The following is a 19,137-nucleotide window of genomic DNA, read 5'->3' on the forward strand; positions in this document are numbered from 1 at the left end:
AGATTATAATGATAACATGTTTTATTGTGAAGTGACATTGAAAATAAACTATATTATTGATTCGATTATGTAAACTATGCGGTTTCAGATACAGAGAAATATTACTTAAATTAGAAGTCTGGGCAAGATATGCCTACATGCTTAAAATATTGTATACTATAAAATGACAACTACAATCTGTAGTTTCTATAGTGTATATGTATATGTCTTTATAACTTTCCGTATTTAAAGTATTATTCGTATATTATCTGTGTAATTGTGAGGCAGAATGAACACTTATTATAGTACAAGTTAAATATTTACTGTTGTTTAGGTTGTTGCATCTGATGCTGCATCTTGTTGGTTTGATTGGCTGCATCTTGCTTAGAGGCCGGCGCCGGAGACCGCACGCCCGGCTTACCTCGCTGTTTCGCCTGCAATTATATTGTATAAAATAACTTACATTACATAAAAATATGTACTCATCGAAATTTTTGATGAGACATTGATCTTGGAAATATTATATATTTTTAGAACCAGAAGTAGGAAGTAGGTTAACCTCTAAAACAATTATCTTTAATTTATAATGACAATCAATCTACCACAAAAGAAAAACATTTAGTCTACAACACAAATAACCATCAATAATCACATTACACCGTAATAATTATAATTGCCATTCTCAATGTGTCAACTACGAATCTCCCGCCTTTTTTTTCCTTTTTTTAAACGGAGGTTGAATATGTATGGAATTGCGCGCACGTTACGACGTGACAATTGGGTGACATTTGTGTACGCCGACCGGCGAACAAGCCCGTGACGAAACTGACAGCGTCTTTACGTTTTTTTCATAGCAATGCGCGCACTTTGACAAATTTGTCACTCTCGTCGTCAGTCTTTCGCTATCTACACTTTGACTGATGATTTTGGCGCGCGCAAAATGGCGTCACCATCTATTCAAAACGTAAACATTCGTGAAGACAATACTGATAATGATGTTCTAATAGAAGAAGTTGAAAAGAGACCACCTTTATGATAAAAAAATTGAAAGAGTATTCAGATATTCACGTGAAAATTAAAGCGTGGGAAGAAATTAGCACCCTGTATTCTCTTCGCTTTCTTTTTCTGCCGAGTTTCACGAGTTCACAGAGAACCACCGTCTCTTCGAAATCCATGGCAAATGACACTTCGATTTCGAAAATGTTTTGTCACTGTCTCTATTAATGAGCGCACTCTACTTTGGAAACGTGACGTGACGTGACAATGACAAACACTTTACGTCAAAAGTCACCGTGACAAAAATCACCGGTGCGTGCTAGCTTTAATTCTTCTACAGACGGACAGGATCATTGATAAAATTGATCGCGAATTATCGCGACGGAATTAGTAAGGGTAAACATTGCCTGAATGTCAAAATAACATTCGTTTGATGTCTCTAAAAACTATTCAGAATCGCGTTTCACGTCGCACTACGGAGCAATGTCGAAAAGAAGGGCAAGCACGAAGAAATTTTATGTTCGACAGCCAAACCAACTTTTTTGTCAAAGTCAAAAATCTTTATTCAAAATAGAAGTGTTTACACTTGCTTATTGACAGTCAAAAATGTACCACCGGTTCGGAATTTAACACCTGAGAAGAACCGGCGAAAGAAACTAAGCTGGTCTGTTTGGTTACTCAGAGGTGGAAGTTAATATGAAGATGGCTTTTACCTGGTTTTGTGCCTGGTTCGCGCTCGTCTGCGTGGAGACCGACGAGGCAGGACGAATGCTACCTGACGGCAGGATGTTGGAGAGCGGCCGAGGGTTCTTAGCGAGCCCGTCCGACGACGCGCGAGGCTTGGTCGCGCTACCGGTAGCGCACGCGACGCTCGCATCTAAATCAAGGTACGTACATAAGACGAGTGATTCGTATGCATATACACACTTTACATCACATTACATACATACATAAAAGCGATGTGATTAAAATAATCACTTTGAAAGTGATGACGTCACTTAATTACATAACATTAATTATTAAATAACCTTACAATGACAGTTTTATTAAGGTTTTTAATTTTTTTTTTTTGTATATATAAATATTGATTCCCACATGACATTCGCAATGCATTTGCAGCACAACACAGCACAAGATTATTTAATCGCATATCAGCACACTTAAGACACATAAACATAGATTAAAACTAAAGTAACGCATATCATAGAATGAGAAAGGAGGTTTTAGAAAGGGTAAGCAGATACTTACTTGTATGTTGTAAATTGTTCTGCGGGGAGTGCTGTATGAACATTGAGGGTTGCGAGTCTGGTTGGGTGCCCCTGATGAAGATGGGGTTAGGGGCCAGGAGGCCTCCGGCCGGCAAGGTGCCCGCTTGCAGGCCCCCAGCCCAGACTTGCGGCAGCGCGCCCGATATCTGCCACGGCGCGAACTGCATTGTTTGACTCCCAGTCTGTAACCAATAGCTCGAGTTTAATATTTCTATACAAACCATTGCAAAATCTAATATTAAATTGTTATATAGTAGCCTATTGTTTATAAAGTAATTAGTTTTCTTAAAACTAAGCGTCCACGGTAAAAAAAGAATACTTTTATACTATATATAGTTCAAAGTGGTAAATAATTATAAAATTCTTAAAACAAAGTGTTATTCGTAAATTACTTAAAAATCTCAACTCCCCAATTCGCTTTGCTAATCAAGAATTTATAAATTTAGTAAAAAAAATTAACATTCTCGTTTTATTTTTTAATTAGCAAATGTTAGTTTTTTGAACCACAAATTTCGTCGTCCTCAGAAAAACATTGACGTTTCTTTTAAATATGTTACAGAGAAGTAATAATGCTAACCTTAGTTATATACATATATTTATAATAACATAGCGATAACGACAACAGCGATCTTCGGAAATATCCCTTACATACTTTTAGAGCGTTAATCAAAACACTTCTAATATTTCAAACTCTTCAAAAGTATGGCTATTATGGAATGTGGCAACTCAATTTTGGACTTCTGATAAATCTATAATTTTAGATTTTACGTTAGAAACAGCTTAATTTCAAACTGAGAAAAATACCTCATACATAGTAATAATGGCTGTTTTAATAAGAAATGTAGTTATCCGTTACAAGCTGTAGGTTTTTTGATGCTTCAATTTACAACACTAGGTTTTATTTTTATTATTAGCGACTATTTCTCTGCATGTTGTAATGGACGCTTAGCTTTAATTAACATGACGTTTTACTTACCTCACTACACTAAATGTGTTTCGTCCGCACCACTGAAGGACTCTTGTGTAAATTCACATTGTCGACGTCAGCGCAAAACTGACTGAACGCGTGTTCTTTTGTTATTCTAAATGTTTATTAATTTGTAAATATTTACTTTTTGTTCAATTTATTTATGCAAAGACTTGTTTACACGAAATAACTTGTTTAAATTATATTATCGAAGCGTCTAGCGATGTAAAACATCGCAGGATTGATCCCAATCCCTGGGTTTCTTATCATCCCCACTCCTTACAAGTAAATACTTAAAAGGAGGGGTAAATATGAACATTAGTAATTCCATAAAAATTTGAGAACATTGCAACATTTTTTTTTAATTCACAATCAGTCTCATAATAAAGTGTAAATGAACGAAATAAGTCTAAGTCAATAAATCATAAAAAGTTTGAATATATTGTGTACTACATGTCAGAAATCATATGTTATACGTGTGTTAGATTTGTTAGAAAAAATACATCTTGATAAAAGTTCGTAGAAGTTAATTGTGTGTCAGTGAATGGAAAAATATGTCAAATCGTTGCAAAAACAATATCGATCGCTATGCAGCAGCTTGCTAGTTAGTATTAATTCGCATTGGCATTGTGTATCGTACACTAAAACAGAGCCTCGTTTATTTGTAGCTATCCTATATATCTATTATTCAAACGGCAAACGATTTCAAAGTCCACAGATAACTTAGACTAACAAGTTATGATAATCCCATCAGCGCATTAAATCGGACACCTGCACGTTGTACGATTATTTGTAATATTGATTATTTTAACTTGTTTTACTGTCAAATACATTGCTTTCAAGTAACCAAGGCTCCGTTGTATATAAGAACATTATCTATAATCACATAATATGAACATATCACACAAGACTTATACATAGCACGCGGGGAAACCCCAGTTATTATGAGCGACTAATGGTTGCTGGAGTTATTGTCAGACAGTTACAGATTTGTTTACTGCCCTAATAAATTTGAACTGAAAATGTATTTTCTTTCCCGTTTTCATAAAATACAGGGAAGAGAAATAAAGTAGTTATTAGTGTCACAAAAGGAGATAGTATAGGCCACAAGAGTCCTCTTGACTCCCTCACTCTTATAGTTCAAAAGAAGAACTCAAGAGAGTTAAACGTAGGACCTTTTACAAGCATTTCGAAGCTTGGGAGTATTATATTGAAAGGTTAGGGTATGAGTGCAAGAATTCCTTGAAATTAATTCTACAATACAAAGAGGATTTTATGAAGGTTTACCTGTAACGGACTGATGATCTGCGCCTGAGGCTGTTGCCCGAGGACAGGCTGGGAGACTTGCACGCACTGAGCTTGAACTGGGACCGTTTGCGCGCCGCCACCGCCCACTTTGGTCGCCGTCACCTTACCACCACTCATAACCTATTCAATGTCATACATATGTTTTCAATGCTGATACTAAATATAGTAGAGAACGTCTAAATTTCACGTATTATAGACAAAAACAATCCTCCCGAAATACTCGATCCATTAAAAAAACCGCATCAAAATCCGTTGCGTAATTCTAAAGATCATATACATAGGGACAGTCAGTGGTTAGCGCATTTGTTTTATACTATTTTATGCTTATAAGAATCGTACAAGCAAAGTGTAATCTAGATACATTTTCAGGTTTATATACAATGCGTTTATGAGAACAGATGCACAATGGGCACATCTTCATCTCATTTACATGTGTGACGGGTGTTTACGTGTTAATATGCAAAATCGACTCCTCTAGTCGTTTCAAAGTCATCCCAGACTTTTTAAAACTACAGACTTTAGTAACAATAACATTGCTTACGAGTATATTATTTTTTAGTGTGTGCCCTTTAATAGTCAATTAGCGGCCCGTCCCGCTAAAAATGACCACGACTGGACCTTTTTTTAAATATTTTTATTTATATTTTGTTTAACAACTGTCGTTCTATTTCAACTTATTTACACAAAAACAATAAATGATATACATAAACCATCCTTATCTATTCTAAATCCCTATGTCTATTATTGAAAACCGCATGAAAATCTATTCAGCAATTTGGGACTTTATCGTGAATATACCGACCAACAGAAGCGTTAGGGGGGGGGGGGGGGGATTTGGTTGCCGCTTTGTTTTATAATATGTAAAGATAAAATGTTATGCATACCTTATGCATTTCCGAAGGTTTCTGTTGTTGTCCAATACCGGAAACGGTCGGCTGCGAGTGTGCGGGTATTATACTCGGCTGAGAGTTAATCACGCCCAGGGGACTGAACACGAACGTCTGGTTCTGGGTCGTCGGTATCGCCGGTATCGTCGTGTAACCGGGGAAGGGTGCTGTTACAGAAACGATATCATCCAATGACGTATCACCTCGCTCCAGTATCAAAAGGACATATACAACATCATCTCTCAAACAAACTAACACTTTCACATACACTAGTTGAGCTGCAAATTAATTTGGTGATCGAATAATGCCATTTAATATTTGTCACTTTTATCATATGAAACGATTTTACTTTTTTATATTTTATTTGCACGAAGTCTACATGACATCTATTTTAAGATCGACCTTACGTATTATCTTTTGAAATATATATATTGGAACTGAAAGTTATCATATTTATGGATCTAGTAACACGTCCATGAATAAAATTATTTGCAATAAAGTATGACTTAATACTTGTCCATTCGTTTGATTCATATAAATAATTCTTACTTATAATTTACAACGACTTTGTGCGTGCGTACATTTTATTACAAGCTGAATAGGGCTGCTATTTGAAAATATTTGATATATTTTTTCGTACAGGAGTACGTAACAGTTTGTAAATAAATTAAATATTTTATTTATGTTTGTGACTTAAGAACAGGTGTTAAGTAAGGCTATGGCCAATTTATAGTGAAATTATTTTACAGCAGCCTTACGTAGTTTTGAGTTGAATTTTAAATTATACGACTCTTAGTAAACGAGGACACTTACCCCTCGAATGCGACGTTTATTGTGCAATTTTTTTTTTATTAATCATTAGTATTCAATGAATACAACCTTCATCTTAAATGAGCCAAATATAAAATTACAAACTATCTTAATGAAATGATTACATTGTGATAAATGAAAAAAAAAAAAATAAAATATTATAACGTTAAAATGCGTGAGAAGCTTAAACATAAAATCGAGTAACTACTATTCAAAGCATAATCTAACCTACGGATTGCACTAATATTACTAATTCAAACGATCCTATAAAAAAGCTAGAAACAAACTCGATCCGAAAGGCCAATTAAAAATTAAATAAAGAAAAAAAATTTATTCCCTAAACAAACCAAGACATTGACATACAAATTATCACGAGACTTTAAAAGAAATAGTTAAGTCATGGGAAACGTATCAAAACCTTGTTCCTGATATGCAGTGAGACCTGTAAAATTAACTGTAAAACTAAATAGAGTTACAGTTCACGTTCGGATACATTGCACTAAATAAAATAATTAAATTAAATCAAGAAATTAATCGACTATATTTTACATTACGATAGACTTATTGAATGTTCAGTGAATGGATTATATGTAAGGAGAACGCCCTAATCAACACACATTTAAAGCGTAACAATGTACTTTGGAAATTGGAAGGGCGATTACACTGAGAGAAAAAGGAAACACTATAGTAATCGTATTTAATAAATAAGGGAATATACATGGAACGTAAGCTTTGGTGGTAAATCCAAAGTCTATGTACTATTATTAGAGCATGATTGTAATATAGGAATGTGATAAATAACGAGTATTTTATTTAGAGAAAGTCATAACGCGACTTTCACTTAACTTACCGGCTTGACCTTGTAGAACTTGTTTCCCCTGTGTGGTCAGCATGTGGGGCGCGAGTTGGCTACCCTGAAACGGTTTACCGGCGGCGATCACCTGGAACAATTACCACTACATTTTAATAAATATTTATACGAGTTTTTTTTCACCATTTTTTCTCCTATCTGAGGAAGGTATCTGTGAATAAGGACCCATTTGGAAAATGTGATTTTTCTTTATAGAATGAAAAATATAACATTACAATACGTTCAAAACGACCTCGGCTATAAAACGTAGTCCACGCAGACTGACGGCGAGTCCTATTGGCAATGCAAAACCTCTAGTCGCATTCATACATTTATAACAACGTACCGCCTTGGGTCTGAATATTATTTACTGATATGGAACAACACGGCTTATAAAAAAAACTCATTTAAATAATCATAGATTCGACGTATAGGTTTGTTATAATAAAATATTAAACGAATCGTCTATGCCTACCTGTATTTGCTGCGAATTAATTCCAGGATGCAGTGCGATGTTTCCAGGCATCAAAAGGGGCCCCTGGGCGTTATACAACTGCTGAAGGTAAGTGCTGTTTTGAAGGGGCTGCTGAATCACTTGCACCCGGCTGTGGCCCCACTCGGCACTTGAATCAAACAAGTTTTGTTAAATTTATTATATAAAACAAATGACGTCAGAGAATCCCATGTACAAAGCTATAGAATAAAACAAGCTTACACATTTTGTACTCTTTTTTCGCAACCGTATTATTGTACAAGGCACCTATTCCCAAAACTTTTGGCATATTTTTGGCCAACGATACTTCCATTAATTTAGTGTGAGCCCACAGGTTCATTTAAAATTGGATTTATATTTTTAAAAAATGAAGGAAATCTTTCACAACAAAAAATCACACATGGTTTTAGTTACATACATAAATTCATCTAAGCATTTCTCTTTTAAAAACATGAGAATGCTTACAATATTGAGTTATCATATTTTACCCCCATTTTACCTTCACTGAATCATTATGAAAGGAATATTCTAGAACCTCTTATCATCAACTTAAATTGTAACTGTTCTCAAAAGCCTCCATGCCCACTTTAGAATTGAAGAGAACATGCACACAAGCCCTAATTAATCACCCTATATTACAAATACAGGGGTGAACTGAAAAAAAGTAAAAGAAGTCATCTTGGGGTTCGATCCGCACGCACATTGCAAAATCACTTGAGTGGTTTACCGCGAAACCGTACCAGACACCCTCTTAATTATAATATCTATATTGATTAATTGATTTTGACAAAATATATCTCTATAAAGCCATGACAGACTTCCAGTGTGAAAAGATCCTTAAATATTGAGTCCTAAAATTTATCTAAAAAAACACTCCACAGACAAATAAATATATATTAAAATGTATTCTATTATTGAATCAAATATTCTAAACTGAATATATACTTACCATTTTATACTTATTGATAAATATTAATATTGATACGTACATATATTTATAAGGAATGATGATCAATTAGGTGTTTTTTTTTTTTAAATAATATATAAAAACTCCATGGTACCTTATTTGTTGCGGATGTTGCGTGTTGGAGGGTAAGCTCTGCAGAGGCGGCATGGTCGCTTGTTGCTGTATACCGCTCGTTGCTTGTTGCTGGACCTGGAACCACAGTGATACTACAAATCTATTCACGTCGACTTTGCATCGTAAATGTTAATACGAGGTCAGAATTCGTTATCTCCGCTCCGCTCTCGCAACGCATATACTAAAATATACCTTTAGGAAACCAGAATACATCAATACATGATCGTGGAATTACACCCGAATTCTTATGTAACCGTGTATGTTAAACACTATTGACCCATAAACTTATATCAAAATTGTAATATATGTGTACGCAAGTTTCTCTAGAATGTTCGATTTTCAGTATAAAGACTGCTTATATAAAAAAATAAACTTGGTAAATGGGTCGCAATATCTTTAGAAAGTAAATGCTCATTGTGATTATAAAACAAACCGCTAATATAGTTTTGTATGGTAACTTCATGTTATTTTTTCAAGTAATAAGATTAATTAATTTATAAATTATATCGAGTATCGTTGATTGTAGAAAGACGTTTTCTCATGTCGATTTGGGCGACATTTTATAAGTCAGTTTTTTTCGCTATTAACAAATGATTACGATTAGGTAGGGGAATCTGGATTATTCGTACTGACATTTATAGGCTAATAATTAATTAAATTTGTGTAAAACAAATATTGATAGCCGAGGGTACATATTTTTTTGTAACGTCTTACTGTATAAACTACTATATAATTGTAGATAAAACTTATTCTAGAAGTTGCAGTGTCTTTCGAAAAACTTTTCGCTTTAATTACACTATTGTCGTGAAAAGTGAGTTTCATTATTATATAAAAGAATGAAAACTAAAAAAGATTTTCGTCTCTACATTTTCGAATAACAGCGCCCGTCAAACGTTTCGCAAGCTTAACTTTGCAATCGTTAGTGTTCTAGAAACGTATCGATCTTTGTTTCTAGCTCAACAAATATTTTAAAACGATAATTATTCCTGTCATTTATAAACGATAAAATAATGTCTTCTAGGTTTTAGATTACACAATATTTATAACATGTGTTATTATATAAACAGTTTGGCATTATATTTGATTGATTGTTAATATTTTCTTTAATAACCGGGCAAGCGGACTGACGAAATGGCCACCTGTTCAAACCATAACCATTTTATGTTTGTTTTGTGTTTGTACCGGTAATAGGAGGCGGCGATTCGACCAATAGAAGATAGCATTTATGTTTAACTAGTTAAAAAACGCCCTTTTTGTCAAACCTTTGGCATAACGGATGTCTGATTCGTAATGTCAAATGAAGGGTTGAAAAATTGGATATGGGGCGCACAGTTGATATAGCACTAATTCATCGGATATCTATGTTTAATTGTCTCCAAATAGAGGGCAATTGGTCAAATAATGAGATATTGAAAACCTATAAATTTAGCAAAGTTGTTTTTTTTTTGACAATGTGTTGTTTTCCATCAAATGTCAAATTAAATTATATTAAAAAGAGACAAATCACTTAGGTTAAGGAATTTTGAATACAAATGGATTTTTTCAAGTGTTATAGTTTATTAAATATACTAGTATGGTATTGATCTAGTAACCTTAGTGTAAAATACTTTACCAACTAGTAGTAAAAGTACATAATAATAATAACTTAATAAAAACAACAAACATTTTGGATGCACTTGCCTTTATCCAAGACATGTTTGTTTATAAATAAATAGCATCTAAGAACAATAGATTTTTGTTATTAAATGGAGAAACAAGTATACAGTCATAGCTAAAAATTAAAGGATATGAAGACCATAGCTTACTTGGTGCTGTGCCATACTGCTCGGCATGGAGGAAACAACGGTGACCGTTTGATGATGCTGCTGAGTCGGCTCGTGTTGTGACATGCTGATCTGCTGTTGTACCACTTGAGATTGACCGTCAACAATCTGCACACACAACAAGCCATTTTGTACCATCAATTTAATCAACTAATATAAAAAATAATAATAAAACGAAAAAATGTTCTATTTCTGTTTTCTTTTTTTTTTAATTCTGTGTGTATTAATTCTAAATTTAAATTCCGCTTTGAACTTAAATCCTGCGACAATTATGTTTAAGTATATAGCCAAGTCCAACAACAAGAGGACAAAGGTCACATAAACAACATTCGATATCGAATTGTTGCGATGTCATTGGTTGAATAATCTATGATATTCTTTATGGATTTGCGAAAATTTTCTTTTTGAATGTCGATCAAGCAGTTACTAGAATTTGGAAGTAAAATTAAATTGTATAAGTAGTTAAGTGGAAAATTGTTGTATTCTAAATAAGTATATACTATTTTAAACTGTTAATAGATTATAATATATCTGAGCTATTAGCAAATTGAAAGAATTACGTCATTCAAAGGTTCGTTTAGCTTTATTTTCTATTGGATTGGAATCAAGTCACTGTACTTACTTGCTGTTGCTTGATCTCACCGCTCATGCCGGTTTTCTGGTTCTTGTCGAAAAGAAGGTTAACGTTGTTTTGAGGTGACGCTAGGAAGCTAAGATTAATTTCACCGATACCGGGTACGTTAAATTGCTGCGTATGTACCGGTTGGTTGTTTACAACCTGTGAAAAAATGAAAAAAAAAACGTAATTAATAAATAAATTTATATTAAAAACAACACACTGTATATAAGTGAAAAAGAAAACAAAAAACGCTTAATTACTAAATGCAAAAAGTACCGATAGAAAAATAATTAAATATTTTGTCAAGCAATTAGTAACATATCTTTATTAATAGCAGGAGAAACATCTTACGTCTGGTATAAGCTGAAATGTTACATTTACTAAATTTAACACTATTATACATATAACAAATGGAAGAATAGGTACGTTTGGAATAGTTTTTTAAAATAATACACACGCGCAAGTGCGTGTTCAAATATGCCTGACCTATACTGACTTAGCATTTATATGTATTTGTATATTAAGTAAGATGTCCGCATCAGAGAAGCTATTTCTTCAACAAATTGATTGCACGCGTGGTGCGTTGCAAAATCGTTCCATCCGCATTAACAGCGATCGAAAATGGTTTACAGATCAAGTGTGATCATTCAATTATTATGAATAAAGATATCTAGACCGATACATCCAATAGGAACATAGGTATTGTAAGGAACTTTTTATGAATTTTAATTTTACACTGGGTTGATAAATATTCGAGTCGAGATGGCCCAGTGGTTAGAACGCGTACATTTTAAACGATCATTGCGGGTTCAAACCCAGGCAAGCACAGCTGATTCATGTGCTTAATTTGTCTTTATAATTCATCTCGTGCTCAGCGGTCAAGCAAAACATAGTGAGGAAACCTGCATGTGACAAATTTCATAGAAATTCTGCCACAGGTGTATTCCACCAACCCGCATTGGAACAGCGTGGTGGAATATGTTCCAAACCCTCTCCTCAAAGGAAGAGGAGGCCTTTAGCCCAGTGGGAATTTACAGGCTGTTGTTGTTAATAATTATAACGTTGAGCAATGCTTTTATAACTGAAATCCTAGACAATGTTGAAAATTAATATTATCAAATTTAATTGCAAAATTTAATAACATTTCGATGAAACATTTAAGCTTAAAAACACAAATTGGGAATGATAGGTTCGCGTCAAAAATGTTTCAAATAGAACAAAAGTAAGCAATTGATAATTTTATTGTTAAAAAGGTTTATGTAAGATTAAGAAAACTTTTTTCTGTTTCTTTCAGTGGTTCAGGCATAAGAGTTTTCTATACCAATTGCTGGTATATTTTTCTTTTCAACGAATAAATAAGTATAACACTTCTATCTTGAATAATAATTATTAATTGAAACTTTCATTTGGAAAAATTTTATTGGTATGTTTTGTATTTGTTTCCTTAAAAGTATTGTCGACTAAATCAATATGATAAAACAAGAGGATTAACACAGTATAAAATCGAAAATATTAAAAAGTTTGCCATCAAATATTATCCTTTGGTTAGCCCATTGCGGTATTAGACTATCGTAAACTTGTTATGAAGGGAAAAACGCTCATTTTGAGCATTTATATTTCGTTAATTGAAGGAAGATAATGTTAACTAAATAGTCAACCTTTTATTAAAATTATAAGCATCCATAAACAATTATTTGTTACACCATTGTTTCGACAACTATGGGGTTTAAGTATCTATATCCCTTGTAGTAATATCAGTGTTTCACAACCCTACTTGATGGATGATAACAGTTTCTAATGAACAGTCAGTATCAAATGTTATGCCATCAATCAGCATTAATATTGCAACAAGCTTCAGCCTGTATACTACTAATCATGTAAAACACACATCATTATTAAGTAGTATACTACAACTAGAATATTAAGATAAATTATATATAGAAAGTGCTGTATGAAGTTTTAAAGTTTAAAAATAACTAAGCCATAATGAGTAGAAACTTTGTGAACCTGTAAAAATTTCTGTTGCTGTAATTCTTGCTGTTGAGTAAGTTGTTGGATTTCTTGTTTAGGCTGCTGTGATTGCTGTTGCTGTGATGCTTGTTGTGATTGCTGTTGTTGAGGTTGTTGTTGTTGTTGTTGCTGCTGCTGTTGTTGTTGCTGCTGCTGTTGTTGCTGTTGCTGTTGTTGCTGCTGCTGTTGTTGCTGTTGTTGAAATTGTTTCTGCAACTAAATGGAACGGAAAAAGGTAAATAGTGGCTAGTTAGTATGTTTTGTCAATAGCATATTACTACTTAGCACAAAATTAAATTAACAGAACATTGATAATATTATCAATTATTAGTCATATTGTGAACGATTATATAAAGTAGTAGTATATACTATGATAAATAGAATTTGATATATGAAGCAGCTCAAGATATATAGAAGTATATCTTACTTTGAGCTCCTTACTACATAATATTTTAAAATATACATTAAGATCATTCTGTATTTTATTGTGAAAAGGATGTAATAAAATCAATAATGATTCAAGAATATGAATGAATGAAAGTAATAATTACTTACAATCTCTTGCTGGTCCTGCTGATTTTTTAAGTGCTGTTGAATAGCCTGATGCTGCCGTTGCAATGCTTGTTGTTGCAATTGTTGTAATTGCTGCTGTTGAAGCTGTTGTAGTTGTTGTTGTTGTTGCTGCTGTTGCAGATGCTGTAACTGTTGCTGCTGCTGTTGTTGCTGTATTATTTGCTGATGTATCTGTTTAGTGGGAGGTAAATATTGTATTTTAAATCAATCAAATATTTGTTTATTATATATTATATTGTATATATGTATTTTATTAAGATATAGCTTTGTAAATTTAGTCCTTACTTGTAACTTATCATCCTCTTCTTTTTGGTTTCTGTACCTAAATTCTTCACCTTGTGAGTGATTATCTGGTTCTGATTTCGGCTGTTTAAGCTCAGGTCTGCGAAAAGTATTATTCTGTTTATCTAGAGCAAGTAATGTATTAGCCGCTTCGTATTTGTCTTCAAATGTTATTCCAGCTTTTTCAGCAAGAGTTTCCAAATATTGAAGAGGCCTTTTTGTACCTTTCGAAGCACTCTTAGATTTATCAACTTGGCCACCTCCCGGTGACTGCTTTGGTATTGTCCTAGTTATTGTGATACTGTTTTTGTTGCAATCATCTTTCTTTTCATTTTTAGGCTCTAATGTAAAATAATTTTTAGGATAATTATTGTCCTTATCTTTTTCTCCGTTGACGTTGTTCTCAATCAATGTTATTGTCGTAGAGTTAGCAACTTTTATTGTCTTGTCCTTGGCATCATCTTTTGACTGGACTGGAGACCCCGAGCCATGTGTCGGCGAAAGTAGCTGTGTAGGAACATGCTGCGTCACTGACACATTCGCACTTTGTATATCAGAATTATGTATCTGTTGTTTATCGACGGGCTTTGCCAATTGTTGTTGGAAATTAGGGCTTTGAGGCTGGTCCTTTTCTTGGTCCTTCTTTTTTTGTATGTTATCTAGTATTTCTGACCTATAAATAATAAAAATAACATGTGAAGTGAGGAAATATACAAGAAATAGATGCATATCCAGTAATTTTAACTAACTTCAGTCATTTCATAACCACTTGTCGGTAATGTACCTGCGTAAATCAGCCATTACTCAGGATATATACAGTATAAATCAAAACTATTGTCTATTCTACAGCTAATATTTAAATTCTTACAAAATATCATCGAGTTAAATTTATATTGTAACTATCACGTCCGCCTGATGGAAGAACTCTTGTTTGTAAGGAAGTAATATATTCACAGTGTCATGTTTAATTCGAACCAAAGGTTTGATTGTGAAATTATAATAAAATGTAAAAATATCACGTTGATCAATTTACGAAAGATCTACAATAATAAAAACGAAAGTATAAAATGGACTATTGTCAAACGTCAATGACAAGTTGACAATTGCTAATATTAATACCACAGGTATTGAAAACATCTTATCTTTGGATTGTGCAACCTTGACCATAGAATATATCGTTACTTTATTAAAGAGTTTTACTAAATAATGAAAAAATAGAAGCTCAAAGATTTTAACAGTTATTGTGTTTCATTAAGAACTAAAATATTGAAGGTTAGGAATATTAAAATAATATTTTAAGGTATCAAAATAATATCGGTGTTTAGTTACTAAAAATAAAAATCGTAATAGTATTTTCTGATTAAAGTACTCTAATAATTACATATCTGCATGCATAAATTTGGTTATATCATTTCTTAAACTAAAAGATTAGTTTACTTTCGTACATGGCTATAATTAGTAACAGATCCATGCCACATGTTTTTTTCCATACTATACTTACCATCTCCTTTATAAATATAGAGCTATGCACCTATTTAGGGACAGATACCTAAATAAAAACGGTCCGTCTGGCATTATTTCACAAGGGGAAGCAAAAAATAATGAAAATGTGCGAGTGAGAGGGCATTATGCAAACGCGTGTGGCGAAAGAGAGAGATTTATGCAACGCACTAGGGGAGCTGGAGAGCGAACCGGTTCTGCATGTGTGCAGACAGACGTTACCCCCTCTCCCCTCACCAGTCGACCCTCGGCTCCGAGGGCCGTGTATTGTCGGCTTTTCCCCGAAGCGTTGCAATAATAATAATAAGAGCTTACTCCCCTCACTGAATACTCAAAAGCTCTTGGAACGGTTTTTTATTACAATGGTTTGAAATTTCTATAGAACGTATTTCGATTATTATATATATATCCCAAATGGATATCATACAAATAATAAGAGAACATGTTTTTATTGGTGTTTTTTCCATATATTGTAAATAACCTTCCTTTATTTAATTATACTAACGTACGTAACGTTCGTATAATTAAATAAACGCGATTCATAATGATGACGAATAAATTTCTTAACCCACCATCTAGCCACACGCGATGCACTCAACCACACTGATTCGCAATCGTAAAGTAAAAAATAACATAAAATACCTTTTGGTGTAAAAACCATAAGAACAACGTTCCATCGTTTCAAAATAAAGGGTTAACTTAAACGTAAGCGCCGACCCATGCGGCAGTAATTAAAAGAAATAACAAACAAAAAGGTAAGGATTGAGACATTCGCACAGGTGAAAGTGAACACAACACTTAATATCGACGAAAACGACATACAAACACACTTTATCGATAGTCCGGTTCCCGTCTCATTGTAATAACAACCTTCTTTCCGAATGGCGAAATAAGACTGTAGAGAATCCGTGTAGAGCGCGGTACCGCCGTCACACCGCACCCATTCCCCTCACCCCTCCGCATCGCAACGCTCTCTATCATGCATCTCCAATGGTACGCCCGCTCGAAATGCTGGCCTTTCATTGGACGATTCATTTTACGACCGTTCCACAAACAAAACCGGTTGCCATGAACGGTTCGAAAGGGCGCGAGGAACGAAATTAGCGTTTCTGCATTATTATTATTACTACTACTGCTTTCTCGCTCTGATTTTTTGTAAAAGATGAGAAGGCTAATTCATAACGCTTTTTACTTGTTTTGTATTGTGATTTACTATTATTATATAAACTTACGCAGGTAAAAACATGGTTTTATACTTATTGTAACAAATACTTTTTAATTTACTTAAAAACTTGTACCAGGTACCTACATTGATCCTAAATTTATAACTTAAATATACAATCTAAACTGACTATTCACTTGAATATGTTCGTATCTATATGGTTTCATTGTAACGTTCGAAAATGGCTTCTTTACTTCACCCTAATAATCCCTATTTAACATCGGGGTAGAAGCGACTCTACCTATATTTCATCAATATATGGGCATAATTATTCGCGTGTTGCTATATTTATGGGTGGTATTATAGTTACATATATTTTGCTTAGTATATGATGGAATTTAGGCAATTATAGTTAAAGTGATCCAAGTATGCAAAATTCCCAGTTTTACCTATCTCCCTAAATATATTTTTATAAATTAGTATTTAACTTGATCATGAGTAACCTACCTATATGGTAGTAATATTGGTAAATAAAATATTTATTATATTTATTTACAAAATAGTATTAAGTTACTTATTAACTTCTTCCAATAGTTCAAATCATTATAATCAACAGTATTGTTTAAATACCTACCTATATCGCGTCGCATAACTGCCATTTCTTATTTGTAGATACATATTTTGTTAAAATGTATCTTTCTGTGGAAGTAGTGCAAGTTATGCAATTCAAAAGACAATTGAGTCTATATACTTTTTAAATAAAACATTTAATATAGTTATCAATTCATTATTAGAATTTATTGTATTTAATATTATATCTAATAATTATTTTGGTCAAGTATCTAGACTAGTTAATTATATTTTTTTCCTAAAATCAAATCGAACCTCAAAATAATGTGGCATAATTATCTGTTACAAAATTTATGAAATATAACGAAAAAGATAGGCTTCTGGGCTGCCATCTGTAGTCGTCTTCGTGAATGAATTCAGGTTGCAAGTAACGCCATCTACGGCGTGCTAAGTAAACTTTTACACAAAAAGTAAGATAACTTTGCCTACAAAGTTTGTTGATGTTCAACTGAAAAAAAATTGGGAATGGTTTTTTTTTATAGAAGTTGATAAGGTACAAAAAAAACATCGATGCAATAAAAAATAAAAGGGTCGATAAATAACAATAAAATAATTTACCTCTTTATAATAACCTACCCCTAGCTTGTGGTACTTTATATGTTTCGAGAGTAACCAAATAAGTTGAGAGAGCATTTTTGTGTGAAATTGTACGCTGTACACTTCTTACTCAAGCTTTTTTTTATTATGAGTTTTTTTACAATTTATTGAAAAATTCAAGACATTTTGTTCTTCTTGTGTAGGTACTCATAGTATTTTATGTTTTTTTTTAGACGGTATTATATAGGTTTTCTAAAAGAAAATATACTTAGATTAACTTTCAATAAAATCTTTGTTTAATGGAACATATAGGTTATGGGTGTTCATTTATACATCTTAGGTACCTTTCGAATATTAGGTGTATTCGAAATATTTACAGTTGATGTGATATGATGATGCAAATCTTCGTTCATGCGAGATAAAAGTTTAGTTAAAGTTCTAAGTTAGTAAAATACTTGTATTCTTCATCAAATCTCCCATCCATATTACCATTTGTCTATCATTGACGTTGATGTTTCAAATCAATCATTCGAGTCCCGAGTTTCTCTATTTCAATTATTCTTTATTCAACGTATCCTAAAAAGGTCCTACTTTATTTTTGCCTGATTATTGTAATGTAATGTATTCTAAGCTTAGAGAAACCTATGTCTGAGATTTTCTTCGTTTTTAAAATGAAGTCTGAATGTTCTTGTTTTCAACAAGAGTGCTATCAAGTGATAAGTCACGTTACCATGGTGACAGACGCGGTCATTTATGTACCTAATGGTATATGTCTGCCCCATGGGCAAACCATATAGAAATTTTGTTCGCTAGCTACCTAATTACTTTACCGAAACGCCAGACTCTGCCATGCGTGAACCCGATCGATCGCGCTCGCTTATATGTAATTTCTGAATGTCTCGATATTTTTAGAATTAAATCTTATAATCTTAATCCTTGCAAAATCATCAATTACTCTCGATTGTTAATTTTTACTAAAAATGTTATTGACAATTTGTCAAATACGTCATCGTCCATAGTTCCATAAATTTGTTGTTAATATCAAAGATCAAATTTGATTTATGTCGGTACAATCAATTTGCTATATTTAAATATTTGAATGTCGAATACCTTTTAATACCAATATTTCTAACAGGTATTGCATACATAAAACAGTCATTGAAAAGTATTATAATGAATAGGTACGTGATGAATGTGAATTTATTGTTAGTAATCTATTCGAACCGCAAATATACCTACCGCAATTAAGAAAAGGGTTTTATTGTCGTCATTTATGGTTAAAGTTTTTATAAAGTATTAGTGGTTTAAGGTAATGTTCGCTTTTTTATTAATCGGATTCATTCATTCGATCGCATTCAAAAG

At 33.1% G+C, this 19,137-nt stretch overlaps 1 protein-coding gene across 1 annotated transcript in view; it reads right to left on the reverse strand.

Annotated features, from left to right (window-relative positions):
• LOC124542891 (polyhomeotic-proximal chromatin protein-like) overlaps window positions 1-16,356 on the reverse strand; it is a 28,917-nt gene extending 12,561 nt beyond the window's left edge. The window contains exons 1-14 of the mRNA XM_047120796.1: window positions 16,089-16,356; window positions 13,950-14,619; window positions 13,647-13,835; window positions 13,089-13,307; window positions 11,085-11,240; window positions 10,445-10,570; window positions 8,620-8,714; window positions 7,541-7,688; window positions 7,066-7,156; window positions 5,403-5,572; window positions 4,498-4,638; window positions 2,224-2,425; window positions 1,689-1,852; window positions 304-413 (exon numbers count right to left, since the gene is read on the reverse strand). Of these exons, the coding sequence (XP_046976752.1) occupies window positions 304-413; window positions 1,689-1,852; window positions 2,224-2,425; window positions 4,498-4,638; window positions 5,403-5,572; window positions 7,066-7,156; window positions 7,541-7,688; window positions 8,620-8,714; window positions 10,445-10,570; window positions 11,085-11,240; window positions 13,089-13,307; window positions 13,647-13,835; window positions 13,950-14,619; window positions 16,089-16,123 (2,516 nt within the window). The 5' untranslated portion in view covers window positions 16,124-16,356. The remainder of the gene's footprint in view (window positions 1-303; window positions 414-1,688; window positions 1,853-2,223; window positions 2,426-4,497; window positions 4,639-5,402; window positions 5,573-7,065; window positions 7,157-7,540; window positions 7,689-8,619; window positions 8,715-10,444; window positions 10,571-11,084; window positions 11,241-13,088; window positions 13,308-13,646; window positions 13,836-13,949; window positions 14,620-16,088) is intronic.
• Between the last annotated feature and the right edge of the window lie 2,781 nt (window positions 16,357-19,137).

Source organism: Vanessa cardui, chromosome Z (assembly GCF_905220365.1).
Source record: "Vanessa cardui chromosome Z, ilVanCard2.1, whole genome shotgun sequence".
Classification (NCBI taxonomy): domain Eukaryota; kingdom Metazoa; phylum Arthropoda; class Insecta; order Lepidoptera; family Nymphalidae; genus Vanessa; species Vanessa cardui.